The 27,276-nt window shown below is 45.3% G+C and overlaps 4 protein-coding genes across 7 annotated transcripts; all 4 read left to right on the top strand.

Annotated features, from left to right (window-relative positions):
• Nucleotides 1-245: 245 nt before the first annotated feature.
• lnp1 (leukemia NUP98 fusion partner 1) lies at nt 246-4,866 on the top strand. 2 transcript variants are annotated; one of them, XM_062450630.1, is made up of 4 exons: nt 246-769; nt 2,164-2,391; nt 2,737-2,838; nt 4,586-4,866. In XM_062450630.1, exons 1-4 carry the CDS (start codon nt 587-589, stop codon nt 4,691-4,693), a joined length of 621 nt encoding a protein of 206 aa, XP_062306614.1. In that variant the 5' UTR covers nt 246-586; the 3' UTR covers nt 4,694-4,866. The 2 variants fall into 2 exon arrangements, with proteins under 2 accessions (XP_062306614.1, XP_062306613.1); XM_062450629.1 differs by lacking the exon at nt 4,586-4,866 and adding an exon at nt 3,205-4,550 and having other exon boundaries at nt 249-769.
• A 973-nt stretch (nt 4,867-5,839) lies between these two features.
• Nucleotides 5,840-10,918, top strand: tmem45a (transmembrane protein 45a). Its single transcript, XM_062450502.1, has 6 exons — nt 5,840-6,075; nt 8,291-8,510; nt 8,701-8,913; nt 9,124-9,308; nt 9,402-9,544; nt 9,655-10,918. Exons 2-6 carry the CDS (start codon nt 8,315-8,317, stop codon nt 9,749-9,751), a joined length of 834 nt encoding a protein of 277 aa, XP_062306486.1. The 5' UTR covers nt 5,840-6,075; nt 8,291-8,314; the 3' UTR covers nt 9,752-10,918.
• A 90-nt stretch (nt 10,919-11,008) lies between these two features.
• sft2d2a (SFT2 domain containing 2a) lies at nt 11,009-13,647 on the top strand. Of its 2 annotated transcripts, XM_062450631.1 has the most exons (8): nt 11,009-11,204; nt 11,398-11,487; nt 11,883-11,968; nt 12,294-12,375; nt 12,659-12,694; nt 12,872-12,930; nt 13,035-13,064; nt 13,258-13,647. In XM_062450631.1, the coding sequence occupies exons 1-8, from the start codon at nt 11,139-11,141 to the stop codon at nt 13,295-13,297; spliced, it is 489 nt and encodes a 162-aa protein (XP_062306615.1). In that variant the 5' UTR covers nt 11,009-11,138; the 3' UTR covers nt 13,298-13,647. The 2 variants fall into 2 exon arrangements, with proteins under 2 accessions (XP_062306615.1, XP_062306616.1); XM_062450632.1 differs by lacking the exon at nt 13,035-13,064 and having other exon boundaries at nt 12,872-12,960.
• Nucleotides 13,648-13,784: 137 nt separating this feature from the next.
• chd1l (chromodomain helicase DNA binding protein 1-like) lies at nt 13,785-27,091 on the top strand. 2 transcript variants are annotated; one of them, XM_062450896.1, is made up of 25 exons: nt 13,785-13,990; nt 14,813-14,925; nt 15,055-15,161; nt 15,706-15,817; nt 15,982-16,013; nt 16,115-16,196; nt 16,404-16,566; nt 17,053-17,208; nt 17,316-17,408; nt 17,621-17,717; nt 17,973-18,046; nt 18,921-19,031; nt 19,838-19,952; nt 20,732-20,885; nt 21,141-21,309; nt 21,507-21,652; nt 21,889-22,052; nt 22,204-22,388; nt 22,559-22,657; nt 24,171-24,241; nt 24,441-24,555; nt 24,757-24,865; nt 25,011-25,253; nt 25,603-25,684; nt 26,896-27,091. In XM_062450896.1, the coding sequence occupies exons 1-25, from the start codon at nt 13,897-13,899 to the stop codon at nt 27,016-27,018; spliced, it is 3,009 nt and encodes a 1,002-aa protein (XP_062306880.1). In that variant the 5' UTR covers nt 13,785-13,896; the 3' UTR covers nt 27,019-27,091. The 2 variants fall into 2 exon arrangements, with proteins under 2 accessions (XP_062306880.1, XP_062306881.1); XM_062450897.1 differs by having other exon boundaries at nt 25,011-25,257; nt 25,607-25,684.
• Nucleotides 27,092-27,276: the final 185 nt, after the last annotated feature.

The raw sequence follows: 27,276 nt of genomic DNA, 5'->3' as shown, positions 1-27,276 counted from the left end.
CCCTCTCCAGCCTGCAAAACTCACAACAGGAGATAGACGGAGCAGCGCACGCTCCATAACTATTGACAGGTTTGATGTGCTCTGTGAGCGGAAAGTATGGGGAAATTGGAGTTTCAGTATCGGCCCCCCAGGCTGTGGGCTCTGTAATGGAAAGACTCAAAGCACCCCCCCCCCCACCTCCCTCTAACCCCACCCCTCTTTCAAGCTGCTGTCTTCCTATCCTCAGTCCCCCCTCCGTTTCACTCGCTCACCAATGGTAAACAGATTACAAGGGATTCACTTATTTAAAGACTGGGCCGAAAGCTGAGCAGTTTATTTTCGTGTCAACCTGGAATAACACAACTCCACCAGCCGTGCTTAACCAACCAAAGGGATCTAATTAAAGCAACAGACCTTCGGGCTTTCTGGGACAGTGCTGTGGAGGCTCATTGTTGTAGTAGACCTGCAGCTTGGGAGCACACAGAGCAGGAGACCCAGACGAGGAACAAGGCCCAGGACGGTGTCACCCAACCCAGGTAGTGACCACCGCCCGCCTCCACACTTCCCTCACCTGGAGCTCTGGTGAGCTCCCCGGACCACCTCCGTCATGGCCCTCAGGCTTCTCCCTTCCCTCATCGGGGACGACGAGGACGACGATGGCAACTTTACCAACTGGATGAGCAGCTACTGGGGTCACGGGTCACAGAGCGCACGATCCAAAGAGAGAAAGCGCAGCTTCAGGAGACCGGCCAGGGCAAAGGCAGACCGCCGGGCCTCCCTCCCCTGCATGGTAGGAACCACCATCCTGGTGTCTGTTCGTTCGCGTGCAGCGCTGTGTGGGGAGGGAGCTTCTGTCTGAATGACCAGGGGAAGTAGACTTCGCTGGAAATGACTGTTACTCGACACAAAAAATAAATCATTTTAGATAATAATAACTGGATTACAACTGGACTATAATTATTAGATGTCTGCAATTTTCCACAAATAGATGTTGGTAGTTGTTAACAAATATTTTTTTACAAGCTTAAATGTAAAATACATTGCAGGTCTATTTCATTAAATGTTTAAATTCCTACAGCGTGAACGTGATCATTACTGAAGTGTAATGTGATCACTAGATTGAATTGGTTTAGATGTATGCTGTGCTTATGATATGGCAAGAGTTAGTGTTGTACATGTGGTTGTGTAATCGTGTTACAACATAAGCCCATGGACGTTGCTACCTAATCTGTTCGGAATAAGATGTATATAATGGTTAAAGGTACAGAAATTTAACCATTTATGATTCTGCTTTACACAATTGTGTTGTTCACAGTCTCTGCAGAGAATAATCACACAGAGTTTGATTAGAGGTGACCCATTATCTATTAGTCCCTGATGCCTGATCTACACACACACACACACACACACACGCACGCACGCACGCACACACACATACATACACACACACACACACACACACAACCTTTCAGTCACGCATGCAACCATCGCTCAATACTGTACGGCTTTCAGTGTCAACAAGCTATGGATGGGGATTTACACATCAGATGAAAATAGATTGCTATGCAGTCGATTAGGCCAATGTTTTCATCAATATTGACAGAATTCAGGGGAATGAGTGGGCTAACTTCTTAAACCTCACTACTGAAAGTTGAAAGGCTAAAAGCATTTGATCTATATTTCATTTTAAATTGTAACTGGTATCACCATGATTCACAGAAACTCCAGCACAACCCTTGTCCTGCCCTCATTGGAGTTCTCCCACTAGTTTAATCTGCAGGAATAACATACTTCCACTCACACGCACAGTACTTATTGCATTCACACAGAGCAGAGACCAACTTACTTAAAGTAAGGAGAAGTTAAACAGGAAAGTTGACCCGGTCCTATACAGCATGTTTTTTGTTGTTGTTGTTGCATTTCTGTGATTTACATTGTTGAGGAATTAATAAATTGACTCAAATAATCTAGGCCCTTGTACTGTAATTAGCGTGCTGCTCAACACAAGACTACTTTCAATACTTATAAGGATAAAACAAGGTAGTTTAATGACACAAAAGGTGTAAGTAGGCCTTTGTGCTCACCCCCCTTCATCTCTCTGGCAGTGCCTCTGTAGTGGAGAGTACACTGAAGTTTAATCTTTCCTGAATATGTCTAACATGTTATCTTTTCTCTGTGTCCCAGTCCCAGCTGGATGCCATGCAACTGAATCGTCTTCAGGCGGCCAGCATAACGCCTAACCCTCAACTGGAGAAGGAGGTCAAGGTTCACCCCCGCGCACGCCGAGTGTCCTCAGATGACATCAACCGCCAGAAGTCCGTCTTGCCGGAGAACCGTATCACCACCATCCCCGAGCTCACCGAGTCGTTTGAGAGGAGACTGCATTTCCACAACAAGAAGGTCACGTCTTTCGTAAGTTGAGGGGGGGACATCTTAATGTGACCCCGAAGATTTAGAATTAGAATTTTGACTACAGGGAGATCTTCTGCTGCACTTTCCAGATGCACTATTTGTAAATTGCTTTGGGTAAAAACATCTGCTAAATTAATTAATGTAAATGTAAAATATTGTGTCATGAAAAAGGGAAAAGTAACAAAGCACTAAAAGCCCCACATAGTTCACTGTTACATACAGTCTGTAACAGCCATTTGTCTGAAACTTTTTATTAGGAATGAAATGTGTTGTGAAGGCTGTCTATGGATTTTACTGACAGGCAACAAGCATCAGGCTAATGTATAATGGATCTCTCTCCTCTAGAGTGAAGCAGACAATGTGTGTCTTATCTGCCATGGGGACATGAGGAAGGATGTAGGAGGAGCGGTCCAAGAGCTGTACTGTGCTCACCGTTTCCACAAAGAGGTAGGAGGTCCTGATCACCCCCCATCCTCCTGACCCTCGGTAGGCTCCAGGCATGTCACTCCTATACCACCACCCTGTGCTCCCCTATCCATACCACTCACTGCACCAGCATGCCACACATCAACAGGAGCATGACCTTCATGCATGTACTTCATTGGCTCAAGGGGGGGGGGGGGGGGGGGGGTCCTTGTCACATCGCATGACGAGATAGGATGCAGGCACGCTATCCTCACTTGCCCCTCTGCACCAACCCCCATCCGGAGCATGGATCACACCCTCGAGACCCACGGGACTGGGCATGCACACGATGTCTGTGATTGGCTGGGATGCTCACACGGTGTCTGTGATTGGTGGGGGGCTGGGAAGGCGGCGAGGAGAGGAGAGACGGCGCGACCCCGGAGCAGCAGCGCCACGGCCGAGAGCGAGAGGAGGAGGTCCACAGACGAGCGGCGGAAGTCAGGGGAGGGGCCGTTCTGCGACGGGTCCGAGGAATATCGGATGCCTCGCCGCCAGCTCTCTCTGCGGAGACAACGCTGATATCAGGACGGAAGCCAGGATGTCTTCGCTGGAAGACGGAGAGAAAGAGAACCTGAATGTTTCGAACCGAGCCTCAGCGTCCTGTTTGAACTTTTCACATCATAGAGAGTGTTCCATTGGAACTCTCCTCCAGTTATATACAGGCCCTGGTTTGATCCTAAGAACTAGTAGTACTGTAGAGCAGTTCATGCTTTTGTGTTTTCTATGGGCTAATCCAAAACCATGTCCAATGCTTCTTTTCGGTCATCTTTTCCGAACAGTGGAATCCCATTTTCTGTCACAAAAGCAAGTCACAGAACTTACCCCATGCTGAATCTTGTCCTGCTCAATCTTTCCATCTATCATATGAAATACACCTACAGTTACAGTATACCAATTAGATTTAATAGACAAGTCGATTTTATTTCGTTTTCATCCATTTTATTTACATTATTTCCATCTTTGATGTTCTTATGTGTGTTGACGTTATATTCTGATATTTAATCCAGTTGTTAGTTGATATATACATTGCATGCAATAGTATTAAATGTGTGTGGTTTCTATTTCATGAGGGATTTCTATAACATTTAAGCCTTAAGAAAAAATAAATATGTTCTGTGTTATTTCAGTGTTTATATCTCTGTACCGTTCCATAAATACTCAAAGACATCAAATACCTCATTAAGGGAATCTGTTTACCAGCTTAGTCAAGATGTATCATAATGTAACTTCTCTACCTTTCCGAGAACCTCCAAAACTGTCCAGAACATTTAAATTCGGGGGTCAAAGGTCATAGTAGGTCTCAGGTTCTGACCCTGAGAGGAGGGACAAGAGGTTAAAGCTTTGCTCCTGTCGGTAGGTCAGTCAGCTCTGCATGCATGTGATAAATAATGGAAATCAATGCCAAAACAACCAAGCAGACTAAAACGTGTCCTGTGCTCTCCCAGATGCATCCTGTGGCAGTCCGACTGCGTGGCTCACCTCTTGTTGAATATTCTCAGGGGGTCGGCCATAGTGGCGCATCACATAGTATTAGTTGTAGTAGTTAGCAGTAGTTGACACTATTTAAAAACATCTTTATTGCATATATTTTTGGGGGAGTGCTAGTATTTATCGTTCCCCTCATTGCCCAGGGGCTGAGCGTGAGATGGCTGAACGTGAGACGGCGTGGCCGTGCGGTGGTGTGCGAGCGTGTGAGTGCATGACCTAACCTCCCGTCTGTGCGTTTCAGTGTATGGAGCGGTGGCTGTGGAGGAGACAGACGTGCCCGTCCTGCCGCTCCTACGTGCTCATCCCCGAGCCCTTCTCCTGGTCCTGCGTTCACATCTACATGCCCTGACGGCCCTGCATCTCCTCCTGGTCTTGCGTTCACATCTACATGCCCTGACGGCCCTGCATCTCCTCCTGGTCTTGCGTTCACATCTACATGCCCTGACGGCCCTGCATCTCCTCCTGGTCTTGCGTTCACATCTACATGCCCTGACGGCCCTGCATCTCCTCCTGGTCCTGCGTTCACATGGGGGTGGGGGGTGGGAGTGTGTGTGTGTGGGTGGGCGTGGGACCTTATTGGAACACTGGGAATCCGGAATCTGACAGGGTGGTTCTATCTAGCTCTGTCTGTCTTTGTTTCATTATTGTTATCAGCAACTTAGTAGTCAACATACTGACTGGCACAGTATGTTGATGTAGTGAATAAGTTATTTTAGATATGGTTTGACAGTTGGGAGGATAGTAGCCTATGGTAGCCTAATCCCTCATTATATTTATATTCAATTTAAAGTGATATACAGCTATACTCTGCTGACATGGCTTTAGGATGTAAAAAGAACATTTGAAAAAATGGTATGTAGTATTTTACTATGTTTAACACCCTCCTCCTCCTGCCTTACCCTTGCCAGTCATGTCTGATGAACTGTAACCTTCCAACTATCTCGTGGAATAAAGTTAATGCCAAATTTGTGATATACATTTGAAGATATTTCTTGATAGTTCATGATAGTGAAACTGCCTTTGACAAATTCATAAAATCTGGTATAAACATCTTGCTTAAGAACAACGTGATGCCTCGCACGTAGGCTTCGCTGTACCACTGAAGGAATTTGACTGGTCATCATTTCCTATCCAAATTTGACCTCGACATTCTCTCGCCACGTAGATTCAAAGTTTCTTAAAATCAACTGGTGATTCTGTTCTATTTACTCGTAAAGTTAAGGTGGATAATTTAATACCAACATGAATGCTAAACGACCTGTTTAGAAAAATAGCCTATGCACTGTCTGATGTAGTGGATTTTCTTTCCGTTTATGTATTGAAGTTCCACCGCCATCCTCTTGCAGGCGGGGTAAAAGTGCACACGTGGAATCTTTCTTCCAGCAGACTGAAAAGGTTTTCATCCAATTAACGAAAGCAAAAGTGACGTCCCTTTAGGAAATCCAGCCAATCCCAAAACGTTATGCTATTCCCCTAAATTCTCTGAATAAATCATCATCATCGCGAAAAAGTGATTGCGAAACTGTGTCCAGAGAACAGATGAAGGTTGCGTGGTCTTCTCACTTTTTTGCTTTGTCTTAGAGAGTTTTGTTGTCAGGGACTAGACAAAGACTTCGTTGGGAAGATGGTGAAATGGTTTACAATTTGCTGGAATAGAATAAATGTTGATTTTGTTTAACGGAACCACCACCAACTTTTCAAATCCAGACAATTCAGAAATCACCGATTTAGGTAAGACGACTTTACGCTACAGCTTTCTAAAACAGCAGACATATTTCACAGACATTTTTTTAAACTTTATATACACTACCATTCTAAATGACTGTAAGTTTAAAGCATTGTAGGAATATCGCACTGTATGAACAAAGCCTGCATGATATCAAAGCACAAATCCACAAAATACATATAGCCTACTGTTTAAAGTGCTAATACGGTAGCCAGAAGTAAAGTCTGTACGACTGACTCAACAAGAGCCTTGACAGCCTCTTGCTTGCACGCCACTTTATTCCTCAGACCTCTGCTCTGATTTAATATTACGCTTTAAGAAAACCACAAAGCCCAGGAGTTCCTCTCTAATTATATGATGTTGCAATGGCCTCTGGACACCGTTAGCTTCAGTAACATTTGGTTTCACACCACAGTGCAGCTAAAATAAATAACATCAATCAGCATTACATTATTTTACTCCACTGTTGATCAGCCATGGTCTCATATCATGGACATCATTTGCAGACTCTCCCAGACACAATCTTGTGCTGTTGTTGTATTGAGAATAGATGCCAACCAATCACACAAGGTTCTTCTAGCCCTCAAAGTGGCCCAGAGGAGTAATTGGGTTCTATCACCATGGTGACACCGTGCAGAGAGGATACTCTGATGAAGAATCGTGACCAGCAGTAGTGAATTGGGTCTGAATCCCCAAATATTCCGTTTTGTTGTCCGCTCCTTAACTTGTCCCCTCCTGCAGTCTGCTGGAGTAATCACATGTACGAGCATCACTGCACATAATCAGCATTCAGTGATTCAGTGAGTACAAACACAGGAGCCATAAAGAAATGTTTAAACTAGGAACGAGAGAGTCAGTCCTGTACACTGAAAGATAATGTAGTTCATTTGTAATTAATTAGGCGTTTGTGTGTGCATGTGTGCTTGACTAGTTTTCTGGTTCAACAATTCAGACAAAGGATCAAATGATCATAGGCAGCTGTTTGGGATGGAAATAGAACAGTGAAGAGGCAGGCTGCATCTGAATGAAGAGATCCCTGAGCTGCACTGACATTTTAACACCATATTGGGCTCATTTTCTTGCTTGAATCTATTGAGCTGTCGTAGCTCGATATTGTGCTTCAACAACACACTCGAAATCACCGCGCCACTCACATGTAACAAAGAGCTTCTCCCCCCCCCCCCCCCATTATTTATTTATTTTTCTATACGTGAGTACGGTTGTTCCAGACAACCGCAGGCTCACAAAGTGAATATTTACCAATCCGAAGAGGAGAAGTGAATTTGCAAAACATCAGCTGTGAGGTAAAAAGCTGACAATTCGAGGTTGTCTCTGCACATCTCTTAGCCCCTCTAGCACGACACACCTCCCCATCCAGAGGTGCAAGTGGACAAGGTCAAGCTGTGGAGACGTCTCTTCTAAACTCATTACACCTGATTGCGCTGTTTACCGCATCAGCAGACACTCCTTCCACTTTTCCTTTTTCCTTTGATGTATTTTTTACGAGAATTGTTCCCTTGACAAAACCAGTTGCGTCACATATGATTTTTTATAACTTCCACCCAACACATCATGATCAAGCTTGAAAGAGCTTCTGTTATTATGACCCGTTCAGCTGTAGATGCTCGGACTTGTGTAGTCTTAGTGTTTTCCAGTTTTGGATACTAATGTTCAGGGTCTCAGACAGCTCATTCTTGATCAGCTGGTCAGCACTGACTTTCGCTATTTTGCAGGTTAAACATCAAGGGACAAGGGACATAGGTTTAATTAATGTCCCACCTACTTTTGAAAATGGCAAATCTGTGCACCCCCACTCTCCCTCAAACACACACACATGCACACACACATTTTATTAAGAAAAATATATTTGACTGCCGCGTCCAAAAGCTGTCCCACCTACATTTGAAAACAAACCTACGCCCATGGTCAAACACATAAAGCTACAACATGTTTCCTCACTTGGAAAGCATCCGGACCAACATTCGGACCAACAGGGAGTCAGGTGGCTGAGCGGTGAGGGAATCGGGCTAGTAATCCGAAGGTTGCTAGTTCGATTCCCGGTCATGCCAACTGACGTTGTGTCCTTGGGCAAGACACTTCACCCTACTTGGGTGTCCCTGTACTTGCTGTAAGTCACTTTGGATAAGAGCGTCTGCTAAATGACTAAATGTAAATGTAAACATTCATCCAATGCAAAGACGGTGTCTCTCTCCTTCACAGTGCTTGGGAGGCGTGAGGGGAGACATGGGCAGCTTCAAGGGTCACGCGTTGCCGGGGGCGTTCTTCCTGATTGTCGGGCTGTGGTGGGCAGGGAAGTACTCCCTCTGGAACACCACCCGCAGGAACAAGAGCCTGGGTTCCACCCGCCTGGCCAACAGGGCAACACAGCGGCGTCTAGAGCTGATGGAAGGGTCTGTCGTCCTCTTCTTCTCTGTGGTCGGTAAGCATCAGCGACACACGGTCAAATAATGAATTTGTTTAGTAAGTGGCCGTGTAAATTAGCTGGATGATGTACATTTTTTGGAGAAATAAACCAACCGCTTCGCATCGGAGTCCTGATTTATGACAGTTTGTGTGACACGAAACAAACGAACCCCATCTAACTGAGGAGGCTGTGTGTGGTCATCCAGGGATGTTGGCGGAGCAGTTTGCGGCGCAGGGTCCTAGGCTCCACCTGTACGACTACACGGAGAAGCACTGGGAGTGCCTGATGAACTGGCAGCACGCCACCATGTACCTGTTCTTCGGGCTGGCGGCGGCCATGTCTCTGGTCGTGCACGGCACAGGGGCCGCCCCCGTGGCGCTGGACAGGATGATGCTGGCCCTGGCGTTCTTCACCGAGGGTGAGACGTATTTCTTTAGTGGGGGGGGAGCAGTCTGGTGCAGGTGGGTAGGGCATGTGGAGCAGAGTGGGACGGGTGGGTTAGAGGGTGTGTTTGGCCAATTTGTGGAACCACAAATAGTTCCCTGCTACTTCACAGCCACGGCTACGCACTGCAAAACTACCTACAAATCACATCTACGGTTAAAACGGTGTTGTTGTTGTGTTTCAGGATTCCTCTTCCTGTACCACCTCCATGGCAGGTCGATGCTGGACGTCCACGTCCACCAGCTGTTGCTCTACGCCATCTTTGGCTCGGCCCTCACGGCCTTCCTGGAGGTCTTCCACCGAGGGAACATCCTTCTGGAGCTCCTGCGATGCAGCCTGACCCTGCTACAGGGGAGCTGGTTCTGGCAGGTGTGTGTGTATGTTTGTGTGTTCCTCTTTGCGTAGGACCCACAGACGCGTTGTCGCGTCCCTCACACACGAAGACCTTCTCTCCTGTGACAGATTGGATTTGTGCTGTATCCTCCCAACGGACCTGAGTGGGACCTGAAGGATCACAGCAACATGATGTTCATCACCATGTGCTACTGCTGGCACCTGGCCTTTGCCCTGCTCACCGTGGGTGTGGTCTACTGCACCGTCAGCTGGTGAGGCCCATCTTTGTAGTTCATCAAGGCTTGTTGTAGTTCAATCATCACCTCTATGGGCGTGTATATGTTTGTTCCTGCTTCAGTGATGCCTTACTTGTCCCCTGCAGTGTGGTGGGCTCCAGATTGAAAAGGACTCCACCCATGGAGATGGGACTGCTGAAGCCCAAGGAAAGAGACCCAGAATCAGAGGAGGAGATTCTATAAAGGCCTATGTGTCTGTCTACCTGTCTGTCTGTCTATCTGTCTGTCTACCTGTCTGTCTATCTGTCTGTCGATCTACCTGTCTATCTCTTACAGAGTACCAAATTCTGGGTGATTCAATGGTGATTCGACACAAGGAATCCCACCTTGACAACCCGTAGCCGGCCCATGCGCCTCCAGGGATTCACAGCCAGAGATGAGAACCAAACAGAACCAAATCTAAACAATTTGTATTATTTTTCCATAGAAAATTTGAGTCTGTATTCTCTTTTTTATGCTCAGGCCTGGCATCATTGTCCGTGAGGCATATCTTATTTATACTAATTCATGCTACTGCACGTATTTCATGAAGCTTTGTACTGCGAAAGTACGGGGCTAAAGTTTTAATGTGTTAAATGACCTGTCATGTGATGGAGTTGAGTGAGTATCTAAACAAACAGGGATGTTTTTTGCCACAGTTTTTGTAGCAGTGCCATGTGTGGTGATGACAGGTATTACGTGTTGTACATTCATTACATTTATTCATTTAGCAGACGCTCTTATCCAGAGCGTCATTAGGTCATTCTAAGCAAATACTTGAAACTGGTAAAAAAAAAAGTTGCATCTGCAGTTTTGTCTACTGAGACAAATATTAAGATTGCTGGAAGTTTATGGTTCCTTCTCATCCCTTCCAGTGGAAACAGTGTATTTGACGAGTAGACACAAACATGCATTTCAATTTTTTTGTAAACGTAATCTAAAACATGTTCATTGATCAAATGAGTGATTAATGATAAAACCAATTAATTGTTTATCATCAAACTCAGAATTCTTGCTTTATTTTCCATAATGTAGTTTTCTGTCAGTCCCATCCTACACTACGCAACCTGAACAAGCTGTCACTAAAAGCAATAACCTGCCAAAGGATATTATGTGCAATTTGGGACATATTTTGAATTGATGTATTTATTTTATCATCTGAATTTTGATATATATATATGATAGTTTTTTTTTTTAACAGATTTTACTTGTGGTTGTACATTTGTCAATATCTGATCTGGATTTTAACCGCTATACTTTTTGACTTTGATCATCTTATGATCTTCAAGTAGGCTAATTGTTGTATGTCAGTTACTGAGTTTGTTATATATGCGTCAACTTTTCATTAAAGCCATGTTTTAATTTCAAATCAATTTCAATTCAATTTGTCTGCTTCATTTGTAAATCATAGCTGACCCCTTTGGCCACAGTCAACAGATGTGACCGTGAGCCTATCATTCGCAAGACGGATGTTAACAGGGCTAACAGGTGGCAGACACGGAATGTCCGTGACGCCTACAAGAGTGAGCTCGCACAATTTGAAGGGAAATAAATTTAATTGTGCCCTCTGATACATCACACAATAGCCATTATGGACAAACTAAAGTCAGTTTTGAGCGGTGAAGAGGCGCGGAATGAAGACCGCAATATTTTACAGGTATGTTTTCAAATCAGCGTCATTTTTAAGATTTCATCTAGACTAGAGGATGACTTAATGATCGGTAATCAAAACATGTTTATTTTTTTAGAAAGAACAAAAGTTCCAAAATCTTGACTGAAAATAACTTTGTTAAAATAAGGTTATATAAAAGCGTAATTAAAATTGATTGACACATTTCACGTTATTGCAGGCAGCGAACGAAGCCTCCACTTTAGGCTGGGGTACACGCATAAAAGGATTCATCGGCTGTTTCGTGATTGGCGTTGTTTGCACTATATTGGTGAGAACACCGTATGTAGGCTACATGATATAGGCTACAGTTGGTTTCTCTGTATCAAGGCTTCCATACTCCATTGTTCTATTAAAAGCTGAAGAGAGTAATGTTGTACTACTGGTTTGTCTTGCTTTGGAGACTGCAGACATGCAGTTCAACTCTTCTTTCACTAGTTTGTCTACAACCCTACTTAGTCTCAATCTTGACCAAAGGGAGTTGAATATAATATCAGTTTGCCAAAAAAGGACTAATAAATCATACATAAATGACAGTTTATTACATATTATGTAAACTGTTGGTGGTTACTCTACAAACCTGAACTTCAGTAGGCCTAATATTAGCCCATAAAAACACAAACTTGAATCCTGTAACTTGCTGTGTGTCTCTGCTTGCCTTTGTAGGGAGTATGCACGCTGTTCATTCCAAAGATTGGAATCATTATATTCATCGTGTTTTACACCTTTGGAAATGTCTGCTCCCTATCCAGGTGCGACCCACTTCTAATTGCTTTCACACACAGACGTCACAAGATTTATTTATTTTTTACTGTAAATGTGGATATACAGATGCAGAATCCATGTAAGGGACACCATATTAAAACATACACAGACGACAATATTTGGGAGAGTTTTGCTACTGTGTTATATGGCCTCTTATACAGCAGGGGAGATGTGATGGTGTGAATCTGCCCACAGCACCATGTTTCTGATGTGATGGTGTGAATCTGCCCACAGCACCATGTTTCTGATGTGATGGTGTGAATCTGCCCACAGCACCATGTTTCTGATGTGATGGTGTGAATCTGCCCACAGCACCATGTTTCTGATGGGCCCAGTGAAACAGCTGAAGAGGATGTGTGACAAAACGAGAGCTCTGGCTACCACCATCATGCTGGTGAGTCATCAGCAGTGCCTGGGTTAGGCCTTCTGGTCTTTTCCTTTCATTCAATATCAAAGTGTCCACCTAGGGAATGGGAAAAAAAATTTAGTCTAAAGAAAAATACTGGATGTTCAAGCCATTTCAATGGACTCAGACGCAATAATGATAGTTTTGATCATTCCCGTAAGGTCCAAAGGCCTAAAGCCATGTTCATGATAAGCTACTTGTAGGGTGGCTTGTGTATTCATGCCAGCAGTTTGGAAGCCTTACATCTGAAAAGGTCTCTTCTGTGTTCTAGACCTGTCTTGTGTTGACCCTCTGTGCTGCATTCTGGGTAAGTTGGGATCCCAACCAATAGCATAACAGCACTCACATGTTTTATGTACGAGACAGGGGATGGGTTTGCATGAAAAATAAGTTGAATAAAACATTGTCATGGTGGCATGGTATAGCTTGTGATGGTTACAAGGAGTTTCTTACAGTTGGTGAACGTAGCTTTTTTTTCTTTTAGTGGAAGAACTTTGGTCTTGCTCTGTTGTTCTGCATCTTGCAAGTCTTAGCATTTGCCTGGTATGTAATATTTAATTAATATCAATTGTGGTTTTGTTTTCTTATGAGCACTATTTTGGGGTACAGAGTGGTTTGTTTCAAATTGACTTTTGTATCATCTGCAGGTATGGCTTGTCGTACATTCCATTTGTAAGGTTTGTAATCTTTAAACTTTTTTACTTTTGCCAAGAGGTTTCACTGGCAATTTAGAACATTAAGATTGTTTCTGGAAGGAAAAGTACAAGTAATTCTTGATTACTATGGCCACACTATGACATTTTCTATTCTATTGAACTATAATTATTATTTTAATATATCCAATCATTTTCTGTTCTGTTTATTTCTCAGGGATGCAATACTGAAGCTTTTTACCATGTGTGTGAAGTGAAGATCACAGATGAAGGAGCTGACACTTGCTATTCTTCAACACTATTGAATTTGGGGTTTTCTATACTACCATTGGTTCTTTCTATACTGCCATTGGTTCTAAAGACAATAACTTTTGCAGAAAGGATGACTCAGTTGTATTTGGTTAGTTTACTAACTATCTTCAAACGTCTACAAAAGTTTCAAAGTGTTATTTTTTGTGTTTTTAATGGTTGGCTATTAACAATATTAATGTTAGGATGCTAGATTAGGCTACTTTCTCAAATTGATGGTTCTCAGGGAAGGCTTAGCCTACAACTTTGAAGCTTACACTGATTGAATGTATTATGATAATAAATTAACAAAAATGTCTATTTATTGTATTATGAGATCTTAACTACCGTTATTTAATCGTTCTTTGAAATTGGGATGTTTTTTATATAAATCTTACTCTGCGTTCACTGGGGGGTGGGGGGGTGGCGATGATGGTGACTAGCTTATCAAAACGTGCACACCCATGTGACCATCGGATGCGGAAGTCGCATTTGAAGCGAACTTTGGCGCTTGACAGATTGTGCTTCTTACTATAGTTACATTCTGTAGCCTATAAAAGTTTGAAATATGACAAGCTTCACTCAGAAAATAAAAGACAGTGTGCCAGATAAACCGATGATAAATCTTGGCGAAAGCGACTTGCAGAAATGGGGCTTGCAAGGTATTGCCTTTAATTACTTTATCTGACACAGCAATGGTTGTATCCCGAAAGTAGGCTTTATAATCCAAATAGACTAATGTTACATTATATAAACAGCGGCAAACCTCTATGATCTAGTTGGCTGGTCGGTAAAAACGAGCGTTAGAAAATAATGAGCAGTAGGCTAACCGTAGGTAATACAGAACTTTACAGCTGCATCATTGGTGAGGTACAAATACCCGTGTTCCAGATAATTTGGTTCACCTGTTCCCCCTTCATTATGTATAAAACGTTTAATTTATACACCAGTCTTTTACACTGAGAACACAGGGGGAACAGAATTCCCTGGAGGCCTGAGGGAAGTGGTTCCCCCCTGTATATTACAGTTTGATGTATGCAACTTGTTATACATAATGATCACAGTAACATACACCACCAGCATCACTGTATTGCTTTATAAATGGCCAGACTGTAATATACAGGCGGGGAATCACTTTCCTCTGGCCTCTGGGGAAATCTGTTCCCCCTGTTTTCTCAGTGTAAAAGACTTGTATAGATGAAACGTATAACACATTATGATCACTGTAAAATAATGAATGAAAGATGAGTATCCTCATGTGTATCCTTATGCTCATGGAAAGTAGGTAGAGTACATTATAAGCCAACACACAAGATCATATACATCACATTCAGCTCAACCAAGCAACAAGAGAAAACGTCATGAATTCGCGCACACGCAAGGAAGGGGGAACAGGGGAGCTGACTTCTCCAGAACACTGGTCTTCAGAGTATAGGTAGTAAATATACCTGTCTTCTAACATGAACTCGGTTGTGCCTCCTCAGGGATTACGCTGAGAACGTATCAGTTGGATGGAGTGAGGTGGCTCGTTCAGTGCCTTAAGAATCAAGAAGGATGCATTTTAGGGGACGAAATGGGCCTGGGCAAGACTTGTCAGGTGTTTGCACGGCAACCTGTCACTCTCATGCTTAACAAAACGATGTCACTGTGCAGACTATGACTTTGACTATGATTTTGAGTAGCCAGTGACTGTGTGGCTGTGTCTGTGTTTGTTCTCCCCACACAGACCATCTCTCTGCTGGTGTACATGAGCGGAGCTCTGGGGATCAAGGGGCCATTTCTGGTGCTCAGCCCGCTCTCTGTCATGGACAACTGGAGAACAGAGATGAAACGGTGGGTTGGGAATGCAGAAAACACAAGTTTTATGGTGAAGGAGGATGTCAGACAGTAGTCTAATGAAGTTATACAGCAAAATACAGAGTAAACCTACTTTCTAATGGACACAGATTAGACCCATATCCATATACTACTACTGGAACAATAGTAAGCATTTCTGCAATTAATTGAGGATGCACAATTCTTCAGTCACCCCTTGGTTTTAGGTTAAGAATACTCTCTGCTGTCTGTTTATCCTGGTAACTAGATGGCTTTATAAACATGTCCTGGTACTGCCACTGGGTGGAGACTATTCCACACTTTGTGTACAGGGAGATGTACAGTGCATGCTCTCCCCACGGTACTGGAGGGAGAATATGACTGCAGTTCAAAAGGTTCTTCCTGTACTATATATGCACTGTTTTATGTCACTTTCCATAAAAGCATATGCTAAATGAATACAGTGTCAAATATGAAAGATTGATGCAATCTCCAGGAATATTATCATTCTTTTAGCAGCGGGTGAAACACAATGTTTTTCATACGTCTGTGATCTCCTTAGTTTTTCTCCAGGGCTGACGGTTTTGAGTTACACTGGAGACAAGGACACGAGGGCAGAGCTACAGAGAAACATGGACACCATGGACTTTCAGGTTCTGCTGACTACCTATGAGGTGATCCTTAATGGCATGTCCCGATATTGTAAATAAATGCACCTGTCTTTATGTATCCAACTTAACACACTTTTTAGTCTAGATATATCCTGTTGTGATTTTAATCTGTTATTTATTGAGTTATGTTGTTGTTAATTGGTTGGACTCCGTCTTTTCGTTGTCAGCTGTGTCTCAAAGACGCCACGTTCTTAAAGAAGTGAGTGATGATGTTTGTTTCCTACAGAATGCACAGCAATTATACTTTGAATTACAATGAATCATAATTAAATTAACACATATTTCGCGTTGCTCTTTCAGGCGGAATTGGAAGATTCTTGTGGTAGACGAGGCCCACAGGTTGAAGAATCAGAACTCGTTGTTGCACAAAACCCTGACTGAGGTAGCAGAACTAGCTTTGCAGGGTCCCCCACCTCCAATCTCCTCACACTTTTTATCCTCTACCTCAGACCAGCCTTGACCCTCCCTCCCACACTCCCTCCCACACTCCCTCCCACACTCCCTCCCTGTCTCCCTCCCACACTCCCTCCCACACTCCCTCCCACACTCCCTCCCTGTCTCCCTCCCTGTCTCCCTGTCTCTCTCTCAGTTTTCTGTGGACTTTAGAGTCCTGTTGACTGGGACCCCCATCCAGAACAACCTGCTGGAGGTCTACTCCCTGCTTAACTTCATCCAGCCCAGCCTTTTCGCCGCGGACGAGAAGGACAACTTTGTTGACACATACGCCCATGTACAGTCCCAACCTACTCTTGGTATGCTGCTGCGCAACCAGCTGATCACCTCTCAACACTCCACAAATGGGAGTCAGGTGGCTGAGCGGTTAGGGAGTCGGGCTAGTAATCTGAAGGTTACCGGTTCGATTCCCGGCTCTGCCGAATGACGTTGTGTCCTTGGGCAAGGCACTTCACCCTACTTGCCTCGGGGGAATGTCCCTGTACTTACTGTAAGTCGCTCTGGATAAGAGCGTCTGCTAAATGACTAAATGTAAATGACAGAGCTATATCATCCGCTAAACACGATACTTGAAATCTGGCGCTGTCATAGTGACAACTTGTTTTTGTAGCTCTCGAGTTTCCCTTGTTTGAATTTTGTTTGATTGTCGGTATTAGCAAAGTGTCGAACGGAACGGGGTCGAATGTCATCGAATCAGCTTCAAATGAAACGAATCTGCATGGTGCAGGATAGAATCATCAGCCCAATAGAGTCTCCTGTGGTCACTCGCACACTTCTGTCCCCAGCCAGCGATCTCCAGAGCATCCTGCAGCCCTTCCTGCTGCGCAGGGTGAAGGCCGAGGTGGCTGCCGACCTGCCCAGGAAGACAGAGCTGGTGGTGTACCACGGCATGTCAGCCCTGCAGAAGAAGTACTACAAGGCGCTCCTGATGAAGGACCGCGGTGAGGCCGGCCGGGTGATCTGTACCTGGGTGCTTTTGCCTGAGATCGGTCGGAGAAAGTAAAGGGACCAGTCGAGTGAGTGAGTTTGTGTTGTTTTGCATCTCCAGATGCCTTCGGACGTGAGGAGGCCGGCAAGACACGACTGCTGAATATCCTGATGCAGCTGAGGAAGTGCGTGGACCACCCCTACCTGTTTGACGGTGAGAGCCCGCCGCTGTCGCAACTTCGTCACCGGGTCAAGGAGGAACTTGCTTTTCGGCACATGAGCGCTGACCTCGCCTCTTATCACTCCCCCTCTCTCCCCCCCCCCCCCCTCGGCCTCCCTCCTCTCTTCCTTCCTCCATGCCCCTCTCCATTCCCTTTCTCCCCCCCCCCCCCTCTCCGGCTCTCCTCCGCCGCTCCGCCTGGGAAGGTGTGGAGCCTGAGCCCTTTGTGATGGGGGAGCATCTTGTTGAAGCCAGTGGGAAGCTCTGTCTGCTGGACAGCATGCTGTCCTATCTACATGAAGGGTCTGTCTCTTCTCCGCCTCTCTTCCTAAATGCACATCAACAGATCACCCGATGACCAAAATATCATCATTCTATCTAATCGCCATACTAACAACAGATAACCAAATAGGTGCCATTATATCAACAGAATACTGTTATATCATTTGCTTACCCAATTACCAAGAGGTTACCATTCTGTCAACAGAATACCGTTCTTTAAAGAGGAGCCCTGTTTGTACTTGTCTCTCGTGACTTCCTGGTCATGTGTCTGTCCAGGGGCCATCGTGTGTTGCTGTTCTCCCAGCTGACCCGGATGCTGGACATAGTGCAGGACTACATGGAGTACAGAGGTAGGCCTCCCCTCTGAAAACCACTTGAGTGACGGGTTCTCCTTGGCAACAGGGTTGCCAAGTCTGTGTGACAAAACCAGCACAATGGCCAATCAAAACCAGCCCAAAACCAGCCCCATGGCCAATAAAACCAGCCCCAAAACCAGCCCAATATCAGAACTCAAAATATGCCCCTGCCAAACCATATACACTGCTTTTAAAGTCCAACAGCATTGCTGTCATTGACAAATGTATTGTAATATCTACAAAGTAACACCAAATGTTTAGTATGCCAGCATTAAAAACAGTTTTCAGGAGGTTTTTTCAGGAGACTGAGAGCATTAGGCATGTGTGCACACGCACAGTGCGTGTGTGTATGTGGGCGTGTCCCATGTCCATGTACGTGCTGATCTGGAGTCAGTTTGGTAGGATTTGGGTATAAATAAATAATTTCATTTAAAATATGGATTTTTATTTAAAGATATTCATGTAATTTGCATGCAAAATAGGTCTACCCGAACCAGCTGACAAAAATGTTTACCCGCGGCAACACTTCAAAAGTAAATCGCGGACCTGGCAACACTGCTTGGCAAGGACTGACTAGTGTGTCAATTATAGTAACCTGTGTGTCAATAGTGATGAATGCATTGAAGCATCTGGAAACTTATTTCACGTGTTGACAGATCAGTGGGAGCATCACGGTCATGGTTGTTATTCGCGTTTCTTTGCACTTTGTTTTTCTTCACAGGCCCCAGCATATTCTCCCCATAACCCACTATTTAATTGTTCTGCAATCTCGGCTGCTGCCGGGTTTGTGGTCTCCTGTTGTTACAGGCTGAGAGGCTTCTTACACATGTATTAATAATGAATTCTTCTTGCGGTTATTTCTGTGCAGGATACAGCTATGAGCGCCTGGATGGCTCTGTCAGGGGAGAGGAGAGGAACCTGGCTATCAAGAACTTCAGCAGCAAGGATGTGTTTGTCTTCCTGCTCAGCACCAGAGCAGGTTGGTGGTCACCATCACCCTAACTTACTATTTGTATCTTATTTATTGCACCTACCCTGCAAAAATATGTATATTTACATCTACATCATTTCTGTTCCTGTTTCAGCCTCCCTCAATCAGAATCAGAATCAGAATCAGGTTTATTCGCCATGTATGTTATACAAACACGGAATTTACTGTGGCAGGGAGGTGCAAAACACTAAACATATACAGATCTTAAATTAAGTAAAAGTACAAAAGTTTAACTATTTCTAAGAACTAAACAATCTAAGAATACAACAATTTAAATATAAAATAAAATATATATAAAAATAAGAATAGAATGAGCAGCGTGAATGGTCAACATCGATCAAATCGATCTTCCCACCACCATAACCTGCACACGCCATATGTCCGATTTCCTTATCTGTTATTTTAGCTCTGAGTGTTAACTGACAGCGAAAGCCACATAGAGATTAGAAGTAGACAGGAAGTCCGGTCTGTAGGCTAGCAGTTCCTTGGCTTTTACGCAGATAATGAAAGTAAAGAGACTGCTTCTACGTTTTTCAGATCACCCATAATCCCATGATTTTTCTCTTCTGTGTGGCAAAATTCTCACGCAATTCTCAGTTGCGTGATGTTCAGTGCTGTGCTGTTACATAGCAGTGACTGGAGTCGACATCTTATATAAGGCATGGCAAGAAACCCAATCTCGTTCCCTTTCTCTCTCTCTGAAAGGCTCTGAAAGACATCCTCTAGTCAATGCCTGGCATTGTTAATTCCCCGCGCTGTCTAAGCCGGCTTGTTCACCTCTGTCCGCTGTGTAGGGGGAGTAGGGATGAACCTGACAGCTGCGGACACGGTCATCTTCATGGACAGCGACTTCAACCCCCAGAATGACTTGCAGGCAGCTGCGCGTTGTCATCGCATTGGTCAAACCAGGTAAGAAGTCAGAGGTGCTTTTTCCTCACACACAAAAAAAACATTAAAAAAACTCACGTTTGAGTCCTGTTCCTGGTGTCTAGTTATCCAAACAGCTTTTGAGTCATTGCGTCTGCTAAATAAATCTAATTTTTGTTGTAGCCCCCTCACCCATCACTGTGAACTATATGTAAAAGCTGGCATGCCTTCCTTGGAAAAGAGACACTACACACACTGGATGCCTCTGGTGTATAAGGCTCTTCTTGGCCTAATTCCCACTTTTTTATGCACTTTCCTTCGGAGAACCGAAAGTCGTTAATCACTACGCTCAAATGACATTCTGCATCTTTCTGCTCCTCCAGTCCGAACTGAAACGGGAAAAAAAGCATTCAGTTTCTCTGCCCCGTCTGCTTGGAATGCCCTTCAATCAGAACTTAAAATTGCAAACCTGCTTCCTCTGGAAGCATTCCGCTCTATTTAAAAAAAAAAAGACAATGGAAATCTTTTGAACAGTGCCTATGCTCTTAAATTGTTACTGTATCGATAACTTCTGCACTTTATTTTTCTCTCTCTTAAGATTTTAAATGTTTTGTTTTTGTTTTTTGTTGTTTGTTTTTTACTGCCTGTGTGTTATTGTTGTTTGTCTGTTTTGACCACTATGACGTGCGCTGCTGCCTTTCTTGGCCAGGTCACCCTTGTGAAAGACGTCTTGATCTCAATGGGCTTTTTATCTAGTTAAATAAAGGTTATAATAAAAAATGTAATCCGAATGTAAATGTGATCGCTGGTGATGCTCGCAGGGCTGTAAAGGTGATCCGTCTCCTGGGTAGAGACACGGTGGAGGAGATTGTGTATTCCCGGGCCGTCTCCAAGCTGCGCCTCACCAACACCGTGATCGAGGAGGGCCGCTTCTCCCTGCTGGAGAAGGCCCAGTCTGCTGCTGCCGGGCTTCAGGTCAGGCAAAACTGGCAACCGCAGTCCAAACCTGGCAACCGCAGTCAGCCTGCGTCCTGCATGCATCTACGCTGCATGACATCTATCGTCGGACAGCCGCAGTCCTCTCCACACTACTCCCCCTCCTTCTTTTTCTCCTGTTCCATTTTCTCCCATCTCTTTTTCTCTGTCAATTGCAGGAAGAAAGTGATAGAGGAAGGAGGGAATGAATCTATTTCTCACTTGCTTCCTCTCTCTCTGGTTTCTTGGCCATAGTTGAGTGAAGTCCTCAAGTTCGGAGTAGACAAGCTGCTGTCGTCCGAGGAGAGTACAGTCCAGGAAGTAGACCTAAGTTTGATCCTGGGTCCGTCGCGGGGCGGGGAGTGGCTATCCAACGATGACCTGCCCAGGGTAGAAGAGGAGGACTCCGAACCCGACAGCCAGAGTGAGTATCCACTGCGTTGATTCGGGATTCAAACCCGGAGAATCTCCCATGTGAGAGGCCAACACTCTAATCATTAAGCTACAATGGTACTTCAGTGTGGGGCCTCGAACCCACGGAACAGGTTAAGCAGCATGGCAGGATGGAGCTCTGCTTCGTTGAGCTGGGTGGAACCTCCTCACCACCTCTGTGTCCTCCAGACCACATGTACTGCTTCGAGGGGAGAGACTACTCCAGGGACCCCAGCTCTGAGGACCGGCGCAGCTTTGAGCAGCTGCTGGAGGAGCAGTTGGAAGGGCAGGAGGAGGCTGGGGGAGAGGGGCGCGCTCTGCGCCACAAAGCTGGAGTAAGCTGCCACCACAGCGCTACACACACACACAAGAAACACATGTAGCTACCACACACACTCACACAAGTATGCGCACGTATTATTGGCGAGACGGTCTCACCCACCCATATAGAGCGGACGATGTATGTTTATCTGGGGGTACATGCTTGACCGCTGTTTTGAGAGGGAGCGTTACAGCAAAGCGGCGTTGCTCGTATCCCAGCTTGAGGCGGTTGCATTGTGGGTAATATCAGGGCGCTCTGGCGGGGCCTCTGGGGCTGGCGCCGAGGAAGAGGAAGGTCCTGAGCGAGGCAGAGCTGGAGGCGAGGAGGAAGAGGGGGCAGGAGGCTGCGGCCAAGAGGGCCAAGCTACTGGAGGACAGGAAGAGGAACCAGCAGGAGCAGAAACAGAAGAAGAAGTAAGGAAGCAGCTGTACACACCTGAGAAGGCCCGCCTCTCCTCAGACTTTAGCTGAGGCATGATGTAGTTATATCTGTCTGTCTGTGTGTGTGTGTGTGTGTGTGTGTGTGTGTGTGGGGGGGGGTTGTCTGTGTACGTGTCTCCTACAGGATGGCGTGGTGGGACTCTTGCGGGTACAGATCCAGGTGCTTACCCTCGGTGGAGAGTGAGGAAGAGGAGGAGGACGGCAGCATCTGCTCCACAGATTCCGAACACGCGGCCATCCGCTACGTGCTGGGGGACGTGACCCATCCGCACGCTGCCGGCGGGGACGCCATCATAGTACACTGTGTTGGTATGTCAACCCGTATTCTCGGCCATATTCTCCCAGATACTCTCAAGCAGAGATAGTGTAGAACAGTTGGCATTTTCTGCTTTCGATTATCTGGGAGAACAGGTTTGCACGCTTGTTTGTTGTCTGTGTTGTGTTTCTGTTGGCCCCTTGATGTTGTTGTTGGCTCGTAGATGACTCCGGAAGGTGGGGCAGGGGCGGGCTGTTCTCAGCACTGGAGGTACGCTCCGATGAGCCACGCAAACAGTACGAGCTGGCAGGAAAGATGAAGGGTGAGATGTGGTCACATGCACAGTCCCAGAGACTCCTACCTAGTGTGTACTCTTCTACCTACCTGGTGTGTACACCACACCCTAGTGTGTACTCTACTACCTACCTGGTGTGTACACCACACCCTAGTGTGTACTCTACTACCTACCTGGTGTGTACACCACACCCTAGTGTGTACTCTACTACCTACCTGGTGTGTACACCACACCCTAGTGTGTACTCTACTACCTACCTGGTGTGTACACCACACCCTAGTGTGTACTCTTCTACCTACCTGGTGTGTACACCACACCCTAGTGTGTACTCTTCTACCTACCTGGTGTGTACACCACACCCTAGTGTGTACTCTACTACCTACCTGGTGTGTACACCACACCCTAGTGTGTACTCTACTACCTACCTGGTGTGTACACCACACCCTAGTGTGTACTCTACTACCTACCTGGTGTGTACACCACACCCTAGTGTGTACTCTACTACCTACCTGGTGTGTACACCACACCCTAGTGTGTACTCTACTACCTACCTGGTGTGTACACCACACCCTAGTGTGTACTCTACTACCTACCTGGTGTGTACACCACACCCTAGTGTGTACTCTTCTACCTACCTGGTGTGTACACCACACCCTAGTGTGTACTCTTCTACCTACCTGGTGTGTACACCACACCCTAGTGTGTACTCTACTACCTACCTGGTGTGTACACCACACCCTAGTGTGTACTCTACTACCTACCTGGTGTGTACACCACACCCTAGTGTGTACTCTACTACCTACCTGGTGTGTACACCACACCCTAGTGTGTACTCTACTACCTACCTGGTGTGTACACCACACCCTAGTGTGTACTCTACTACCTACCTGGTGTGTACACCACACCCTAGTGTGTACTCTACTACCTACCTGGTGTGTACACCACACCCTAGTGTGTACTCTTCTACCTACCTGGTGTGTACACCACACCCTAGTGTGTACTCTTCTACCTACCTGGTGTGTACACCACACCCTAGTGTGTACTCTACTACCTACCTGGTGTGTACACCACACCCTAGTGTGTACTCTACTACCTACCTGGTGTGTACACCACACCCTAGTGTGTACTCTACTACCTACCTGGTGTGTACACCACACCCTAGTGTGTACTCTACTACCTACCTGGTGTGTACACCACACCCTAGTGTGTACTCTACTACCTACCTGGTGTGTACACCACACCCTAGTGTGTACTCTACTACCTACCTGGTGTGTACACCACACCCTAGTGTGTACTCTACTACCTACCTGGTGTGTACACCACACCCTAGTGTGTACTCTACTACCTACCCAGTACATCACACCTTAGTATGTATACTCCTAACCACCTAGTGGGTAACTACTCCCTAGTGTGTACTCTACACCTCAGTCCCAGTGACATGTAGTGTACACCACAGCAGATCAGAAGACACAGGCCATTGCAGCTCTTAACGTGTTTGTCCTTGTATGCCCTGTGTTTTTTTTTCGTGGTCTTGTTGAAGATCTGGAACTTGGGCGTGTGCTGCTGTTCCCGATAGATGACCGACAGTCCAGACTGGATGGCCAAGACCATGTGAGTGGGGTGTCAGAGAGCAGAGGGGTGAAAACATCTGCCAAATGATTACACTACAGCCAGCCTAGAACTTATGCAACCGCACGCCCACACAACATCACCAAGCCCTAGTTGACGATGGATGCTAAAATAACACAACAATTCAAGGGAGTCGGATGTTTACGATATGATTTACGGACGTAAAATGTCTTCACAACAGCTGGCGCTGGCAGTGGCACAGCACAGAGATCAGGCCAACAAGCTGTCTGGTATCCTGCTGCCCTCCCTCGAGGAATCCCTCAGGGCAATCTCTCTTGTGGCGAGAAGGAAAAAAGGTATCGTCTGATCTCACCGTTGCGTGTGGGCCCGATGCCAAAGGAGGGATGGCAGAAATGAACTCCTATCGATCACAAGTGTCACTTAAACATTCGGCCAATCCCTGTGGTGCGAACGGATATGTGGAGTCATTATTTTCCTGTTGAGGCGAAGCGAGGCGAGGCGAGGCGGCACTCATTCGTCTCCCTCTGTTCTTTTAGCAAGCGTTCACCTGCCGAGGATCGGCCACTCCACCGGAGGGTTTAACTGGTATGGTACAGAGAGGCTGATCAGAAAGCACCTGTCGTCCCAGGGTGTATCCACCTCCATGTATCCTCCACAGCACTGCCACACTTCACTGTGCCACGGTGGCGTTGAACAAACACGCGTGTGTCTAAATACCTGGCTTCCATCCGATACCATCGAAATGTTATTGTTTTCTTTTCGGATGAGCCTTACATAAACTGCCTATTAGATACTACTACAGCAGGACTGCGTCTGCTAAGGCTACGGCAGCAGCAGTACCCGGTACCTCCACAGGAGGGGCGTTGTCTCCGGCGCGGTCCCCAGGATCGGACGGGCCCAGTGCGGGGGAGGAGGAGGAGTGTGAGGGGGGCCCCGGAGGCTCCAGCCTGCCTGACTTCATGAAGGGAGTTCACGTCTTCTTCTACAACCTGGCTGCCTCGGAGCGGAAGAGGCTGGCTCGCTACCTGCTGTCATATCCTTCACCACAGCTGCCTGTGCTGGTATTTCGATGGAAGGCTTCCTATCATATGTTTTTAAATCTAATCTGCGTAGATGAACATGGATTTACCCATGGATGTGTCCATGGGATGGGTTTAGCTCAGTGGTAGAGCCTGCAGATCAAGCGGTTGCAGGTTCAAATCCCCCCTGCACGTGACATTAGGATAAAAGCATCTGCTAAATTGAGTACATTCATTTATTAATAGACCCATGAAGCAGATGGGGGGGGGTGTATTTTGCACCCAAATTAAACGTTTGAGGTCTGGTTGTTTCCTCTGGTCTTGGGAAGTCTGTTGTCTGCCCGCTCCTTAACCCTGGCCCACGTATGATGGCGAGGAGGAGGAGGTCATGAGTTCAGAGGTCACACACATTGTGGCCGAGGTGGAAAGTCCCATCCACTCACAGGTGAGTGGGCTGTTGCTAGTATTTCGTTATGTTTTGAGTGATTATCTCCAGGGGCCAGTTGTTCAAAAAATGTAATCTGGTTCAGAATTATCTGGATTTTGAAATTCCATGTTTGCTATCCAGGATCAGGTAAACCATTTTACTTTTGTACTGGTTTTTCAAAGCAACATTGGATTGGATCACCCTGATACAGATACAAACTTTTCAAGATGACCAAATATGGATTCCCAGTGTTGTAAAAGACTACGTATTACAATGTAGTAGGCTAGCCAACTCCATTAAGTGTTGAAGTGTTTTGATTTGAAGACACAGAAAAAGGTAAAATAAAACAATCCAAACAGTCAGAGACATCATCTGACCCACAACATTGAAAACAAACAAATATACATTTCTTCACAAATACAACGTGAATATTTTAAAGATGTGTTTCAAAATATGAAAATGTGTAAATGTCCAATAAATAACTAAATTAAAGAACTTTCAAAGTTAATCTTCGGTTGTGGAGAGACCAGCTTTTTGAAACTCTCCTTTTAGGAGGCGGATCTCAAGTTGGGCTTTGGTTTTCTGAAGTTGGGAAAGAGTGATTTGTTCTTCTGCCATAATAATCTGTACTTCTGCTCTTACATATAAATAAATGTATATGAATTACAGGATACAAATATAGTTTTATTTGACCAATTTCAAGTTTTATTACATTATGTTGCTGAAATCCACCCTGAATCCACCCTTCTGCTGGGATCAGACTGATCTTGATTTTTTGGATCAAAGGTATCCCAATCCTACTAAAAAGTTTTTAACAACACATATTGAAGGTTTGATCCAGATAAAAATCAAGATTGCATTACGTGATGTAATCCAATTTCAGAATCCTTTTTTGTTTTTGAACAACTCATTTTCAAGATTTGATCCAATCCAAAAGCCGTAATCCGATCAGATCACTTCTGAACAACTGGCCCCACATTTTTACGATGCTGACGGCAGTTAGGATGAGGAGGGTGATGATGTTGACTGGGATGATAATGACTCTTGTGCAGGGCCGGATTAACAATTTTCTGTGCCCTGGGCAACAAGGCTTAAGGCCCCCCCAGGGGCCCTTAGATGTCATGTGCCCCTGGGCAAGTGCCCAGTTGCCCTAATGGTTAATCCGGCCCTGCTCTTGTGATGATGGAGGTGATGGTGATGAATATTCTGTCGGTTCCTCCTACTCCCAGGAGCTCAGGGAACTCATGCAGAAGTTTCCTCAGGCAATCCCCACACGCAAGTTGTGGCTGGACACCTGCTTCTCTAGGCAGAGGAACGTGGACCATCAACAGTTTATGCATCTATTCAGTTAACGTTGAGCTGTTAATTGGTTTGTAGATTTTTTGAGGTAAAAATAAATGTAAAATCATTAAAAACAAGTTGGATAAGCAGCATTATTATTTTTTATGTGTGAAACGAGACCTTAGAAGCATGTCAAGTTTTTTGGGGATCAAACACACAAGGTAGCCTACTATTGAATATATAAAATGTATAAAATATATAATATTTACATTTTAAAAATTAAGAATTGTAAAGTGCAGTTGGGTTGGAAAATATTTATATCCGTGATT

Source organism: Osmerus eperlanus, chromosome 24 (assembly GCF_963692335.1).
Source record: "Osmerus eperlanus chromosome 24, fOsmEpe2.1, whole genome shotgun sequence".
NCBI lineage: Eukaryota > Metazoa > Chordata > Actinopteri > Osmeriformes > Osmeridae > Osmerus > Osmerus eperlanus.
This window is presented reverse-complemented; position numbering and strand designations above follow the sequence as displayed.